General features: G+C 41.8%; 1 protein-coding gene across 1 annotated transcript in view; it reads left to right on the forward strand.

Annotated features, from left to right (window-relative positions):
- Positions 1-17,377, forward strand: part of LOC126253307 (beta-1,3-glucan-binding protein-like) — a 90,682-nt gene that overhangs the window by 15,991 nt on the left and 57,314 nt on the right. Inside the window, exon 2 of the mRNA XM_049954537.1 lies at positions 10,230-10,384. Within this exon, the coding sequence (XP_049810494.1) occupies positions 10,230-10,384 (155 nt within the window). The remainder of the gene's footprint in view (positions 1-10,229; positions 10,385-17,377) is intronic.

Genomic DNA, 17,377 nt, shown 5'->3' on the forward strand with positions numbered 1-17,377 from the left:
AGTTATCGCTGTTTTATTCTAGAGAAAACGAACGTTAAATATGGGTTTGTTGCACCAGCAGCGACATGTGAGCATGTTTGAACTAGAAATAATATGACGAAGAGTTCAGTGCTGACTGGGAATAGAGCCCCACACATATAGTTGTTGACTACACACAAAGATACGTCAGCTACCGAATTTTTCTCCACCAGCACATCGGAATAACATCTTGAACTTACAGTGATCTTGCAAATAGTTCTGTGTCTCACTGGGAGTCAAAAACGTCAAATATCGTTAGTGCTGACAACGAATGAAAATACATTAAAAATCGAAATTATTATCCACCAGCAGATAGGTATTCTCATGCTAGATCTTGATAATACATAATGAAATCTTTAGTGCCGGGCCAGGATTCGAACCCATTCACGCGCAATATGTGGAGATGTTGAGGAATCTACAGTTCTGAACAAACAACAAATTGTAGCCGAGCTGTATTGTCACGAAGGGAAGGAATTCGACGTTAAGGGCGGTCTGAGTTGCATTCCCAGTTCGGAACCAATTTTACCGAGATACAGAAGCTCCGATAAAAGATGGAATAAGTGTCCTGTGAGCCTACATAGCGTTTGTTTCACCACTAGAAATAAATAACTAGTATAAGAAAGGTTACTGGTGATAGATTCAAATGGTTCAAATGGCACTGAGCACTATGGTGGGACTTAACTTCTGAGGTCATCAGTCCCCTAGAACTTAGAACTACTTAAACCTAACTAACCTAAGGACATCACACACATCCATGCCCGAGGCAGGATTCGAACCTGCGACCGCAGCGGTCGCGCAGTTCCAGACTGTAGAGCCTAGCGCCGCTCGGCCACCCCGGCCGTCCTGGTGATAGAGTTCCTACATGTCGCCACTCCAGACTTTATTGTGGCTCAACCTAACGTCTACTTGGTAGAGAAGGAATATCATTTTTAATGTGAATTTCAGACCACAATGCCATTATATGTTTTTCACTTGGTGTAGCCAGAAGAAAATGGAATCTGTCTCTCCCTATCTAAAATCACTGACCGAAGTTGGAATCAAACCCACACCATAGATATATGAACCTCTCGTCAGCCCAACAGACCACCAAATCCTCTTCTCAGTGGCTCATTTTTCTATCATAACGCTGTTGTGCCACACTGGCTGAGAATTCCGAGACACAGGCTCCCTGTATCAATTTGCAGCATGTTCAGTAAATTCATTTACTTAGTTGACTGAATCACCATGAACTAGCTGTGTAGGCTACCCAGTGCATACATTCAACTTTATTTTGTAATCACCAAAAAAAAACTCACGTAACTGCCACCAACACAGAACTGCCAACAGTGTAGGATGCAGAAATTTAAATAGGAAGTGTTCCTTTCCACTTGAGCTACTCTATTGCGATATCTGTTTGTTGAAAACGTCGTGCAGTGCAAAAGAAAAGGTATAACTGTTTGTCTCTGGACATATGCATTATCCCACAGCGCTGTGGAATGCAGAAGTTCTGGAGGAATTGTTGTTGACTTCCGGAGCCATTGTAGCTGTGTGTTGGCTAGTAGCATAATGGTGTCACGCACGGTAGATAAGATGTCGCGAGTTCGAGTACATTCACTGCTATATTTTTTAAAACGTAATTCTGCTGTCTACTAAAGTTATCAATCTAATGGAACTTGTAACATAATTCACTTCACTTCTCAACCCAAAATAGTCACATGTGGAAAAAGGGCTAACTTCTGCGACATTTTGTTCATTTCAGGTTGAACAGACAGCCAGACAGTAGACGCATCTCGAAACTTTTGTATTATGTATGGGTAGAGCGTATCGTGCCAAAATACATTGGAAAAGTATTTTCTACATTAGCTGTCGTCTGGTAGTGTCATTTTATTCTTCTTCAAACCTTGTTTGACAGCTTTAACTCAGAACAAGTTTTCTACATGCATGTAATCAATAAACTGCATGTGCATTTTCAGACTGTTGGAATACTCTCTTTCAAATTCTGAAGGTGGCAGGAGTAAAATACAAGGGGGCCAAAGGCTATTTACAATTTGTACAGAAACCAGATGGCAGTTACAAGAGTCGAGGGGTATGAAAGGGAAGCAGTGGTTGGGAAGGGAGTGAGACAGGGTTGTAGTCTCTCCCCGATGTTATTCAATCTGTATATTGAGCAAGCAGTGAAGGAAACAAAAGAAAAATTCGGAGTAGGTATTAAAATCCATCGAGAAGAAATAAAAACTTTGAGGTTTGCCGATGACATTGTAATTCTGTCAGAGACAGCAAAGGACTTGGAAGAGCAGTTGAACGGAATGGAGAGTGTCATGAAAGGAGGGTATAAGATGAACATCAACAAAAGCAAAACGAGGATAATGGAATGTAGTCGAACTAAGTCAGGTGATGCTGAGGGAATTAGATTAGGAAATGAGACACTTAAAGTAGTAAAGGACTTTTGCTATTTGGGGAGCAAAATAACTGATGATGGTCGAAGTAGAGAGGATATATAATGTAGACTGGTAATGGCAAGGAAAGCGTTTCAGAAGAAGAGAAATTTGTTAACACCGAGTATAGATTTAAGTGTCAGGAAGTCTTTTCTAAAAGTATTTTTATGGAGTGTAGGCATGTATGGATGTGAAACATGGACGATAAATAGTTTGGACAAGAAGAGAATAGAAGCGCTCGAAATGTGGTGCTACAGAAGAATGCTCAAGATTAGATGGGTAGATCATATAACTAATGAGGAGGTATTGAATAGGATTGGGGAGAAGAGAAGTTTGTGGCACAACTTGACTAGAAGAAGAGATCGATTGGTAGGACATGTTCTGAGGCATCGAGGGATCACCAATTTAGTATTGGAGGGCAGCGTGGAGGGTAAAAATCGTAGAGGGAGACCAAGAGATGAATACACTAAACAGATTCAGAAGGATGTAGGTTGCAATGGGTACTGGGAGATGAAGAAGCTTGCACAGGATAGACTAGCATGGAGAGCTGCATCAAACCAGTCTCAGGACTGAAGACCACAACAACAACAACAACAACTACAACAACATAGATAACATCAGAGAATTTGCATATATCGTTGATGATTAATTTCTCTCTCACGTTTACTACTGTTTTAACAACATTAAAGGAAACCTTACGAAAATTGTGAGCTGTATTATAAAAAATGAAATAAAACTACCCACGAAAAACTTACGACGAAAGTCTGTTTTAATGAAACTGAGTATCTGTACACAAGCGTGCCTCTATCGTCACGAATTGGTAAAAGACTACTCACTTAGATTTTGATTGGGTCTGTGTTTAATTGGTATGCTGTGTCATACTCAAGATGCATGCAAATGTGGCATTTCATAAATAAAGTTATGTATTCCTAGAAACCCAAAATTTGCTTGTCAGCAGCGGAAAGAGGCGTTACCTGTTGTGCAGCATTGTAAGTTTTTCACCATTGCACTATAAGCCGAAAGTATTTTCTTGCGATTTCCTTATCGATGTTTGTCGCTCTTTCACAGGAGGGATAAAAAAGGTACACTTAGTTAGACTGGAACTGGGAACCATAACAGACGTGGTTTCATATTTCAGCACGTAACCACAGAGCTGGCGAAGAAGTATGTGTCTTAGGTTCCTCTTACGAAACCAATAATGACTAGAACTCGTAAACTGCTATTTAAAAGACGAGATTAGTTGCGATTTCCACGTGCAACGACTTTCCTGGGCTGAAAACCGTAAATTTACAATCTTTTGTTACACCTCAAGCGATAATAACTCAAATTTTTCAATGGAAATGACAGGTAAAATCAAGTGAACTTTGAGGCTTAATTCCGTGCACACCAGGAAGTAACTCGTCGATCACAGAGTTGCCAGACATACATTGCCTTGTTGCCAAATCTCAGTTACAATACCAGTAGGAAGAAAACGAACCGATGTGATCCTACAGTGGGCTGGGAAGTGACCATAGCTGGTGTCTCCAAATCGCTTCTGCAACGGCTTGGAATACGTAACGCGTCTGATTCGCATTTCTGTAACTAGGTTTAGGGACTGGAGCGTAGTTACTAATAATACTCATATCTGACTGCAAACTAAGCATAATACATTAGTAACTCTCATAGATGTTTTTCTATTTGTTTCGTAAGCGCACTCAAAACTAAGAAACTCATTCACACACATTTTCGTGCCTCACCGATAGTCGGGCACAACAAACAAATAAAAAAAAAAGAATGATTGTGTGTGTGTGTGTGTGTGTGTGTGTGTGTGTGTGTGTGTGTGTGATAGAGAGAGAGGGAGAGAGATACAAATAAAAAGAATGAGAGAGAGAGAGAGAGTAAAAAATTGTTGTAAAGAAATTGAATCATGGTATGTAAAGACATCTTGCATTAAAATGACACGTTCCACTTCATTACGAAATATCGTATTCATGAACTATGATAAAAGAATTGATCTAATCTAATCTAATCATATCATATTGATGACTAACCACGAAGAGTCATGAATTACCGAAATTTTTGCCAATACCAGTAACCAAATCTAGACTTGAAAATAAAAGAAGACAATTTTTGTAATAAACCTGGATTTCTATCAATACCCTTTCGTCCCCTGTTAACTAACCACGAAAGATGTCTGATATACCTCCATTCTGAAGTAATAAAGTGTGCATGCATTTAAAGGTGAAGTGTATGATGTAAAGTCCTGTGACAGAGATACGAACCCAACACGTAAATGGATTGTTAACTAAGTAAAATCAAATGTCACGTATCGGCTAGCTGCTAGGTGTTTTAATCTAAAATAGGGATACAAACTTTTGTTCCTAAGCGACAATCGAACTGCACACCTACTGTGCATCCACGAATATAGCTTAAATATCAGTTGCGTACTCACCAACGGTAAGATGTGTGCGTGTTTGACCAGAAATAACGACACCTATTGCGATTGTTGGCAACACATGAACAGACATTAAAAATGTACGTTAGTTCTCAATAACAGGCTGGTGTGCACGTGATAGGGCTTGAAATGAAATTATGAATATTTTTGTACTGGATCAGTATTCGGACCCACATACTTACCTTTTGAGGAGATCTAGAGAAGATTGCAGTCTTGACAAAAGGAACGAAATGATTGAACTATACTGTTCCGAGAGATTCAGATCCTTGAGATACGAATCACAGTCCAGCACCAAATTTTTCAACGTCTCTAGTTCAATCAAGTACAAGTAAAGTAAGAGCCCTGTTCCTTTAAATGCCTATCGGTTCATCAAATAAAATAAAATTTTCTAATGTAAGTAAGTTTACTGGCGACTATATTCTGTTTACCATGACTTCCGCTAAGTCTTTCCCAACGTAAACCGGCTCTGCCCGGTTGGTAATGAAGGAACGTGATGTTTAATGCGGATTCTGGATTATAATGTCTTTCTCTTGATGTTACCAGGGGTAAAGTGAATCTGTTTGGGCCTCTTAAAATTAAATGCCTGGACCCACGCATTGCACCTGTGATAGTTCGTTCCGCCAGACCATTGTGGCCACATTTCCTAGCCCCAGGAGTTTGCTGTAACAGATGATGTGCTTAGCTTACAAAATTAGTCACGGTGGAAAAAACGCGAGTCTATTAAATGGTTAAGTAGAAGCAAGCTTCTGAAGCGGAGATTATGCTATTCTCATGTTAGCAGGATGTAAAGACTCTTATAGGCACCACAGGCTCGATGTGAAGCCATTTTGAAATTTTCACAAATTTAGCAAATTTCTTAGTTCGAAAAAATCCACTGGGAAGTGTGAAGTTACCGGATAATTCGATTATTACCGTCATTATTACTATCATTTTCTTCATACCACTGCTGGGACACTGTACTTTAAGATCATGTGATGCCTTTTGGTCACTATAGAAGTAGTTTCCCAAGAACAGGTTCTTTCCCTGTCTACGCAATCCTTTTCATGTTAATATCGAACATCAGTAAATACTCGTAGATTACATTAAAACTAAAGTAATTGATGAAGACGTTACTTGGTAACAAAAACGCGCTGCCTTTCTTCATTTACTTGCGCCCAGAAATGGCTATCGAGTACTGCCAAACCTAAAGGCAAGAGATCTTACTGCCTTCCAATATACGTCGCTGTCAGTTCTTCCCTATGATTTGGTCGACATGACCTGTTTCAAGTTGTGTATGATAAACAATGTTATAGAAAATCAATTGTTTTCCTTTGCAATAAACAGAAAGATTTTCATTCTAAGCTATCCAAGTACAAAATTTTCGCAATATTAGTTCAAATTTAATATTCGCTCCTATCATGTAGGAAAGTATTTCGCAGTAGCAAAACTCGCATCCGACTCATTGACCTTACACTTAGTCGCTGACCATAAATTCTAGCTCAGAGTGACACCAGTTTAAGTAACCTAATGTAGCGAAGAGTGTTTGCCAGTGCTCTTTCTCACTGGAAATTACGCAATCCACTCATTGGGCTCCATAAGAACACTGTAACAGTAATTTCTGTGTGTATGCAATGCATACGAATTAGAATTTAGTGTTGCTCTTTCCAACTTCTGTATACAATATGCCTGACCTAAACGGGCCCTTTTCATTACAGGCCCTGGGCAGTGCAACATCATACTGACAACAGTAATGTGCTTATACTTACAACCTGGCTGTTCGTTTTAGGTGGTTTTGTAGTCATTTAAATAAAACAACATGATCTTCCAGTGGGAGACATTTCGTCCCCCTTTTCCTTCTGTGAAATTAGTCAGTAAGCTTTTTGCCTTGCAACCAGTGAAACGCGACAGAGAAACCAAAATTCTTACCTCAGTAAAACTGCATCTATATCTGCTCTTATTTTATGGCACAGATTCGTGCAATGCTTGCCCATGTTTAATTTTGATTCTTGGAGGGAATGCAAAGGAAATATTATTTAACTTGAAATGAATCTTTTTCTTTAAAAAGGGTTACTTTGTAGAAAAATTATTATTGGGGCAATTCTTGAACAAATTAATTACAATTAACATATGTTATTAGCTGAGCGCAATGCTGCTTCATTACCTTCGATAACAATATACCTCGTCCAGAACCGTGACCAGAGATGCAAGGAGAGCACGCCGCCGACCCATGTCGACGCCCGCTCAGTACAACTGTCTACTCGCTACTACTATTGCCGACAGAGTGCAACTCCCAACTCACTACTCGCTCTTCCGACTCCTCACACACAACTACTGTTCCTGCCGACTCGCTACACGCAACTGAACTCTCGCGCAGTCAAGCGCAGACTAGCAACGATAAATAACTCTCTGGTCAGAGATTCTGTCATGCCTCGCCATCGCTGTTAATGAATACATACGTGTTTCACTATTTGAATTTCTGCATCCTACACTGTTGGCAGTTCTGTGTTGGTGGCAGTTACGTGAGTTTATTTTGGTGATTACAAAATAAAGTTGAATGTATGCACTGGGTAGCCTACACAGCTAGTTCATGGTGATTCAGTCAACTAAGTAAATGAATTTACTGAACATGCTGCAAATTGATACAGGGAGCCTGTGTCTCGGAATTCTCAGCCAGTGTGGCACAACAGCGTTATGATAGAAAAATGAGCCACTGAGAAGAGGATTTGGTGGTCTGTTGGGCTGACGAGAGGTTCATATATCTATGGTGTGAGTTTGATTCCAACTTCGGTCAGTGATTTTAGATAGGGAGAGACAGATTCCATTTTCTTCTGGCTACACCAAGTGAAAAAGATATAATGGCATTGTGGTCTGAAATTCACATTAAAAATGATATTCCTTCTCTACCAAGTAGACGTTAGGTTGAGCCACAATAAAGTCTGGAGTGGCGACATGTAGGAACTCTATCACCAGGACGGCCGGCGTGGCCGAGCGGTGCTAGGCGCTACAGTCTGGAACTGCGTGACCGCTGCGGTCGCAGGTTCGAATCCTGCCTCGGGCATGGATGTGTGTGATGTCCTTAGGTTAGTTAGGTTTAAGTAGTTCTAAGTTCTAGGGGACTGATGACCTCCCATAGTGCTCAGTGCCATTTGAACCATTTGAATCTATCACCAGTAGCCTTTCTTATACTAGTTATTTATTTCTAGTGGTAAAACAAACGCTATGTAGGCTCACAGGACACTTATTCCATCTTTTATCGGAGCTTCTGTATCTCGGTAAAATTGGTTCCGAACTGGGAATGCAACACAGATCGCCCTTAACGTCGAATTCCTTCCCTTCGTGACAATACAGCTCGGCTACAATTTGTTGTTTGTTCAGAACTGTAGATTCCTCAACATCTCCACATATTGCGCGTGAATGGGTTCGAATCCTGGCCCGGCACTAAAGATTTCATTATGTATTATCAAGATCTAGCATGAGAACACCTATCTGCTGGTGGATAATAATTTCGTTTTTTAATGTATTTTCATTCGTTGTCAACACTAACGATATTTGACGTTTTTGACTCCCAGTGAGACACAGAACTATTTGCAAGATCACTGTAAGTTCTAGATGTTATTCCGAGGTGCTGGTGGAGAAAAATTCGGTAGCTGACGTATCTTTGTGTGTAGTCAACAACTATATGTGTGGGGCTCTATTCCCAGTCAGCACTGAACTCTTCGTCATATTATTTCTAGTTCAAACATGCTCACATGTCGCTGCTGGTGCAACAAACCCATATTTAACGTTCGTTTTCTCTAGAATAAAACAGCGATAACTGCTGGGTTGGAATCCTGGGATGGAAAAAATTAATGTTTCGCCTCGGCATTTCAGTTAAAACATCTAGCTACTGCCGAGAAAATGCGATATGTCACAATTGATTGTGCTTGGATATCTATCTTATTAGGTTATGGGTTCGAATCCCTGTCCGACACAAAGCTTTACCTCACGGCATTTCAAGTAAGTTACTTGTTAAGAAGCAATATGTAACATCTCTCGTAGTTCGTTAACAGGGACAATAGGTGCTGGGTAGGAATTCGCGTCCGTTAAAAATGTTTGCGTTATGTAATTTAAAGTTGGTATCTGCTGATTGATACTGTCTAAAATGGAGGTACATCACTCTCTGTATACCTAATCAGGAATGACTGTTAGTTTCCGTCAGTCACGAAATCTTTCCTTAGTCTGGGTTTCAATCCATATGCAGAACGAGACGGTTCGTCGTGTCATTTGAAGTTCATGCATATTCTCATCTAGCTGCTCGTGAATAACTTAAGTTTTTGATGTCATTTTGCATTAAATAATAAGTACGGTATGTTACTTTGAAGAGAAAATCATGAATGCGACGAACTTACTACGTGCATTACCTATCTGACGTAATAATGAGAGTGGTGACATTTCAGGTATGTCATTTATTGTAATAAATGTGAGCTTACAAGCCTTAAGGACAGTCTTACCTGTGATAAGGTGTTCCCTGGTATTTGTAGTATCGTAGTATTACTTTACATCTAGAGTTATTGCGATTCAGAGTAGTGTTTTCTAGTGGTGACGTGTTGGAACCATTTTCAATAGTCAAACGACTGTGCCAAGGAGCGATTAGAGGACCTGCTAGACAGCTGCATTATTCAGGTTGCATGCGAATCAGTCGAAATGCAATTCAGGTCGTTCGGATACTTTTGAGCATGACTGAACATTCTCAGAAATTTCAACCTCAAATTAAGGGCAGTTTTTGATACTAGTAGATTTCTCTTCGCCAGGAATGGTTCAAAAAATGTTCAGATGTGTGTGAAATTTTACGGGACTTAACTGCTAAGGTCATCAGTCCCTAACCTTACACAGTAATTAACCTAAATTATCTTAAGAACAAACACACACACCCATGCCCGAGGGAGGTCTAGAACCTGCACCGGGAGGGAATGGTTCACAAAATGTAAATAAACCAAAGGGCATGCCGAAAGTTGTGTTCAAAGAGTTTGTGTTGAGGTAGAGAGTTTCTTCGTCTAGCACTTACATTGCACATTGGTGACAGTAATTGTGTATCAGTTTATATTTATTATATTCATTATGGCAAAAATAACATCTATTTACAATGCAATTGCGTTTGGCATTGATATAAACATCGCTCATTATTTATGAGATCAACGTTGGAGCTCTGCATGAAGCTTTTTTTAGAGTTAAATTTTGTGGGCATTTGTAAGGAGGGGTAGTGGGGAGGGGGCGGGGGGGGGGGAGGAAAGAGAGAGAGAGAGACTGTTCTTTGTCCTGACTTGTTTAGGTTTTCAGTTTTAAAGATTGTTTGAAATTTTGAAAAGTATGGGTTATTTCCTGAGACAATTTGTCCGTTGTTGCAGAACTGGGAGTTCCAGATCTACGTGAACAACCGGTCCAACAGCTTCGCCAGGGACGGCTACCTCAACATCAGGCCCACCCTGACCTCTGACCAGTACGGAGAGGCCTTCCTGTCCAGCGGCACCATAGACCTCAACGGCGGCTCGCCTGCCGATGAGTGAGTATGCGCCGAAACGCTCACGGCCGTTTAACTGTGTCTACTACTGAGCTTGTAACGTTTGACAAATAATCCGTTTACGACGGTGGGAACCCACACAGACTCAAACTCCGGAGAGCTTTTACATAGACGAAGCCCTGATTTATTGAATGTTACATAAATGTTCATGAACCAATAGCCAGTTTTGTAATGCTATCTGCTGTCGAAATAATGGCAGGAGCACACAGTACAGAAAATCGGCGCAACGTGAAATTAATATGCACAGCTTGCGTACCTGAACATCAAACAGTGTGTAGACACTCTCAAAATCCTCTCAAAATTACCTTGTAACTGAACACAGTGCCATGAGGTGACTTCCCTAGAATGTTATCGGAATACCTTAACCTGAAAATGGACTAGGACAGACAACACCTCACCAAGTAATTCAATAGTGAGGTAGTACAAGAATTAAATCGACACGTACTACTACAAAAGCTATGACCTTACTACCGTTACAGCACAAATTATTCCATGAAACATCAAAATATACATTTCCAAAAATGTGCCACAGCAAATCTTCTTCCTGGTCTCGTCTACGAAACTTGCTTTCCACAATGTGATAATTTTACATGCGGAGATACGGATGTTTATTATTCATTCGTGGGAGAAACAGTATGTGACTGAATAACTTCATTATCTGTATCGCAGACGATCTACATCTGCATCTACATTCATACTCTGCGAAACGCTTTGAAGTGGATGGCAGAGGCTACATCCCACTGTACCAGATATTAGGGCATTTTCCCGTTCCATTCACGTATGGAGCGCGAGAGAAATCATTGTTTAAATGCCTCTGCGCGTGCTGTAATTGTTGCACCTTATCTTCACGATCCCTGTGTGAGCCATACGTGGGGTTATATATTCCTGGAATCATCATTCAGAGTCAGTTCTATAAATTTTTGAAGTAGGCTTTCTCTGGATAGTTTCCTTCTATCTTTAAGAATCTGCCAGGTCAGTTCATTCAACATCTCAGTGACATTCTCCCCGAGTGTCAAACAAACCTGTCAGCATTCGTGCTGCCCTTCTCTGTACACGTTGGATATCCCCTTGTAGTCCTATCTGGTACGGAACCAACATCCCAGGATAAGTCGCACGAGAGATTTGTAAGCAATCTCCTTTGTAGACTGATTTCATTTCCCTAGTATTCTTCCTATAAACAAAAGTCTGCAACCTGCTTTACCCTCGACTGAACATATGTGATCGCTCCACTTCATGTCCTTTCTAAGTGTCACACCCAAGTATTGGCATGAGTTTTCAGAATCCAGCTGTCACCCACTAACATTTTATTGATAGGATACTGTGTTTTTTGTTTTGTTAAGTGTACAATTTTATTTTTTTGGACATTTAAATCAATCTGTCAATCATAGCGCCATTTTGAAATCTTATCTAGGTCTGACTGAATATTTCTACAGCTTCGTTCAGATTCTACTCCGATGGACATAACTGCGCCATCTGCAAAAACTCTGAGGTTACTATGAATATTGTCGGCAAGGAAATTAATACGGAACATGAACAACAGGGGTCCGAACACACTTCCATGGTGCACACCTGAACTTACTTCTACATCTGCCGTGCCTCTCCATCCAAGATACTATGCTGCGTTCTCACTACTAAGAATCCCCCAATCCAGTCACTTATTTCGTCTGAGACTCCATATGATCGTACTTTTCTTAGTAAGCGGAGGTGTGGTACGATTCAAATGCATTTCGGAAATCGAAAAATATTGTATCTACCTGACTGTCTTGATCCATGGCTTCCAGTACGTCGTATGAGGAAAGTGCGAGTTGGTTTTTATATTATCTATCTTCTCGAAATCCATGCAGGATGGCCTGGAGGAGCTCGTTCTGTTCGAGATACCTCACTATGTTTGAGCTCATAATATGTTCTAATATTCTACAAGTAATGGATGATAAGAATATTAAACTGCAGTTTTCTGCGTCACTTCTGCTACCCTTCATGAAGACCTGTGTGACCTGTCCTTTCTTCCAACATCTGGCCAGAGTTTATTTGTTAGAGGGATCTACGATAGATTATAGTTAACAGAGGATCTAACTCAGCCGTGACCTGGGTAAAGATTGTGATAGGTATTCCATAGGACCTGGGGTTTTGTTCCATTTCATGATTTCAGCTGTTTCTCAACACCATCTATTTGACTCATCTTTTCAGCTGGATGAGAATTAAGTTACGTCAATACTCCTGGATTTTCCGTTGGAAAGGAATGTTTTTTAACATAGTTAAGCATTTCTGCTTTTGTTTGGCTACTCTCAATGTCAGTTCAGTCTCGTCCATGAGTGACAGGGCACAAACGTTGGTGCCACTAACAGCCTTTACATATGACCAGTATGTACGAGGATTCTGTGAAAGTTGATTTGACAATATTCTGCTACGGTAATCATTGGAGGTTTCCTGCATTGTCCTCTTTACTGCCATACGCGGTTCCTTCAGTATTTCTCTATCTATAGGTCTAAGCTTTCTTTATAGTTACTATGCCGTAGTCTGTTTTCTACGAAGTTTGTTTACAGTGACTCTATACCATGGGGTATCTCTCTCATCATGAACTGTCCTACTGGATACGTATCTATCCAGTGCATGATCAGCTATTCTTTTAAACTTTAGCCACAGTTCCTCTACATGCTCCTATTACCAGCTAAAAGTTCCACATTACTTACTGAGGTATAACACTATTGTTCCTCTGTCTAGTTTGCTGAACATATAAATCTTTCTGCTTGCTGTAGTTGCGCTTTGCGTTTTGCTATTCACTGTTGCCAAAGCTGAATTGTGGTCCCTGATAGCAGTTTCGATATGGACTTCCACAAACAGGTCAGGTCTGTATGTTGCTATTAGATTTAGTACATTTTCATCATTAAAGGGGTTCTAAAGTATCTATTATAGGAGAAGACATTTAAAAAACAAAAAAAAAACGCTTTGCAGGATGACCTGTCACACCCACCACCAACAAAACTACACTGGTGTCCAAAATGAAAGCATCATACCTCTATTTCCCCGTGTTGTGTCTAATTCACAGTATAATCACACAAACTGCCAACAAATGTCCGTACAATCGTGTACTGCTCGGAAGGCTGCATTCCGGTCAACGGAAAACCTCGCCAACGATGACGTCAGGGCATTTATCAAACGGTGTAGTGTGTGCCGGGTAGTCCCACATCCACAATCGCTGTGTATGCAGTCACAGGCGGGGCGGTATGGCACAAAGATGGCCCTTACCAGACTCTCTGCGGTGGAAGACGATAAGAAGAACGGAAGAAGGACAGTCGCAAACTGGCTTGGCCTCGGATGTGGCGACAATATATGGAGACCGAAGACCAGGGCAGGGCCGACCAGGTGTGATAACATACAGAGAGGAGTGTTATTTGGCTGTAAGGGCACGACGGTACCGCCTTAGTACTGCATGGCAACTGGCATTTTACCTCACATCATCCACTGGACGTGTTCTATTGAGACAAACGGTGACAGAAGGCTTTAGAAGAGTGGCCTATATTGTCAGAGGCCGGCTGTATGTGTACCTCTGATACCCCACAGAAGAGAGAAGTCGTCAACATACCACCTGGACGTCGAAAATAGGCCAATGTTCTTTCCACAGATGAGCCCCGCTTTGGTCTGGAGAGTGATTCTCCAAGGAATCGCATCTGGAAGGAACGTGGAACACAATTTCGAGACCCAAGCATTGTGGAAAGAAGTCGATATCGAGGAAGATCCTTAATAGTATGGGCAGGGATAATATGGACCACTAGAACACATCTTTATGAAATTTTACCCGTGAATCGGCAAGGTTTAAGTGCTGTCAGGTATCGTGACGAGATTTTGGGACGTGTGCGGTCGTTGCGAGGTGGTGTGGACCCAAGCTTCGTAATGATGGATGATAATGCTCGACCTCATAGAGACTGAGTAGTTGATGTTTTCTTGGAAGCGGATAATGTTGCATGCATGGCGTGGCCTGCTCGCTCTCCCTATCTGAATTCCACAAAGCATGTCTGGGATGCAGGTTGCATCACGTCAGCATCCATCAACCAGACTCCAAACCTTACAGCTCTGCAGCAATAATGGGCGTTATTGCCTCAACAAGAGGTTGATGACGTCATTCCCAGCATGCTCCATCGTCTTCTGGCCTATATGGCTGCCAGATGTGGTCACGCCCCATACTGAGCACATTAACCAGTTGTCGAAATGTCGTGCAAATCTGTTAAGTTGGAAAAAGCGAAGAACATTTTTGTCTATCGTTATGCACATAGCAGTTATTTATGTTCTGTATTCTTTACATTGTTCCTACTTTACTATCACCTGTTTATGCAATCTTGCAAAATTTCAGTTTGTTGCTTTAATTTTGGATACCAGTGTTTATTTATCACAACTGCCAATTGATTGTTGGATGATTAAAGTCCTCTCCAGTGGTTACAGTATCTTTAGGGAACTTATGTACAGGCGAACTGAGGTTTCCTCTAAAGTTTTCGGTTACATCAGGAGGAGAATCTGGTGGTCGATAGAAGCACCCTAACATAATTTTTTTTGCCCATCTTTGATACTGAGTGTAGCTCAAAGAGTCTCACATGCAATTACAATTTCGATCTCGGTGGATCTGAGTTCCCTCTCTACTGCGACAAATACACCACCTCCATTTCCCGTTTCCCTACCCTTTCGGTATACTCTTTTCGCCAAAGATCTCACTACTCTCAACGTCAATATTTAACCAGTTTTCTGTACCTAATACTGAGCTTCAGTGCCCTTTAGGAGCGCTTCAAACTCTGGGACTTTGTTGCGAATGCTGCGGCAGTTAACGACTAGCATTTTGAAGCTCTCATCTGCGGGTGGCATTTCTCTGGATATTGCACTGGAACTTCTGGGTTCCCCGCAGCTATCGTTATCGGGATTGGATCGAGAGTCGCGTAATATAAAAAAAAAAAACCTTGTGTGCCGCCTACACACAGTCCGGTAAATGGGTAGCTGCCTCTGATGTGTAGTGAACAGCTGACTCATTTAGGAGGAACGTACTGTTCTCAACGCTATGGACCAAGTCTATCAGGTGACAGCCTAGCTTGTCACAGAATCCTCGGAGTCTCCGGCTCAGTCGGTCCACTCGACTCAGAAACGCGGGCCACGTTCTGTTCCGGGACAATGCTGCAGATTGGAAGTTTCGTTGAAACTCTGTGAGCAATGCTGGTATTCTCGTACCTCTATGTCAGGTATGACCTCAGAGCCCAGACGACAAGCATATTTTATTCGAACGTTTGCCACAATCTGTATTTGGTTGCACACTGTAAACTCAATCGCTGCCGGGATAAGCTCTTCACTGTGGTGTATTAGGCCTTCACGCAAAGAAGCGTCAATCACAGTCAAGTGGACGGGTAACGCACATTTCACCTAAGGACCATGAAGATAAGATTAGAGAGATTAGGGTTCGTACGGAGACGCATAGACAGTCGTTTTCCCCTCATTCTGTCTTCAAATGGAACAGGAAACGAAATGATTTGTAGCGTTATAGTGTACGCTACGCCACGCACCAGATGGTGGCTTGTGAATTATGTATGTGGATGTAGATGTAGATGTAATGATGTGGCGTGTATTTCCTGCAAAAGAAACGGTGTCCACAGGAGAGGAGAGTACTTGAGGTATCTTTGGTACGCAAACCTTTAGTACCCTCTCAGTACACCCATTCACAGCAGCTTCCAATCGCTTGACAGTAGTCAGGGGAGTTGTCGAAGGGAATATTAGTAACAGCTGTGCCCTAGATGGAGCCGCGTAGATGAGCATCAAGGTTATGTACGATAATTAAATAAATCCCTAAAAAAATGGTTCAAATGGCTCTGAGCACTATGGGACTTAACCTCTGAGGTCAGCAGTCCCCTAGAACTTGGAACTACTTAAACCTAACTAACCTAAGGACATCACACACATCCATGCTCGAGACAGGATTCGAACCTGCGACCGTAGCGGTCACGCGGTTCCAGACTGTAGCGCCTAGAACCGCTCGGTCACCCCGACCGGCTAATAAATGCCTAAGGAGAGGATACATGAGTAACCACAATACTGAGTTGGTACTCTCTATTAACCTCGAAACAATCAAACGGTACATTTATGCACCACATGGGGCTGACAGAATACGTGAACATGAATCGAATTTCTAGAAGTCTCGGAAAACATAAGTTTTGTATACACGTCTTCCAGTAATGGATTGAATAACCTCAAGAGCAGAAGAGAACGACGAAACTTACTGCACTAGGTTGAATAACTACAACTAGCTCCCAACTTGGGGAAAGTAATGGACCTCTGAGCCTCTGTAATACCATGTACCGTCATATGCCGAGCGGTGGGAAGTCGCAATGAACCCAGGAACATGGTCGAACATAATGGTATCGGTGGTCCAACTGGTGTGAGCAGACAGACATAATATTGCACCGTTCTGACTTCCAAACCTCCAGCGGTACGCTAACCTCTCGAGGTTATTATGACACTGTATTCCTTCATTATGTGCGTGGTTTCAGTGGTGCATTAGGTCCTGGAGCCGTTTTTATGGATGATAATTGGGCGACCGCGTCGAACTGCGCAGGTGTAGGACCCCTTGGAATGAGGGGATATTCGGCGAATGGACTGTCCCGCCTGTTGCCCATACTTAAATCCCACCGAGGACGTGTGGAATGCTTTGGGGCAGACGTACTGCAGTACGTCAGCATGCACCAACTACCATCCAGCAGTTGTCAGACGTGCTGGTGGAGGAATGGAATGACCTACCAGAAGAACTCCGTACGAAACTTGTGGCCATGTGGGAACAAGCTGCAGAGCACGGATTGTCGTTTGTGATCACACTCCTGATTAAGAACCAGTCCCGCCTTTTGTAATGTCCAGAGGAATTTTGCAAATTTTTGGTAAGATCTTATGGGAGCGAACTGCTGAGATAATCGATCCCTAAGCGTACACACTACTTAATCTAACTTAAACTAA

This window comes from Schistocerca nitens, chromosome 4, assembly GCF_023898315.1.
Source record: "Schistocerca nitens isolate TAMUIC-IGC-003100 chromosome 4, iqSchNite1.1, whole genome shotgun sequence".
Classification (NCBI taxonomy): domain Eukaryota; kingdom Metazoa; phylum Arthropoda; class Insecta; order Orthoptera; family Acrididae; genus Schistocerca; species Schistocerca nitens.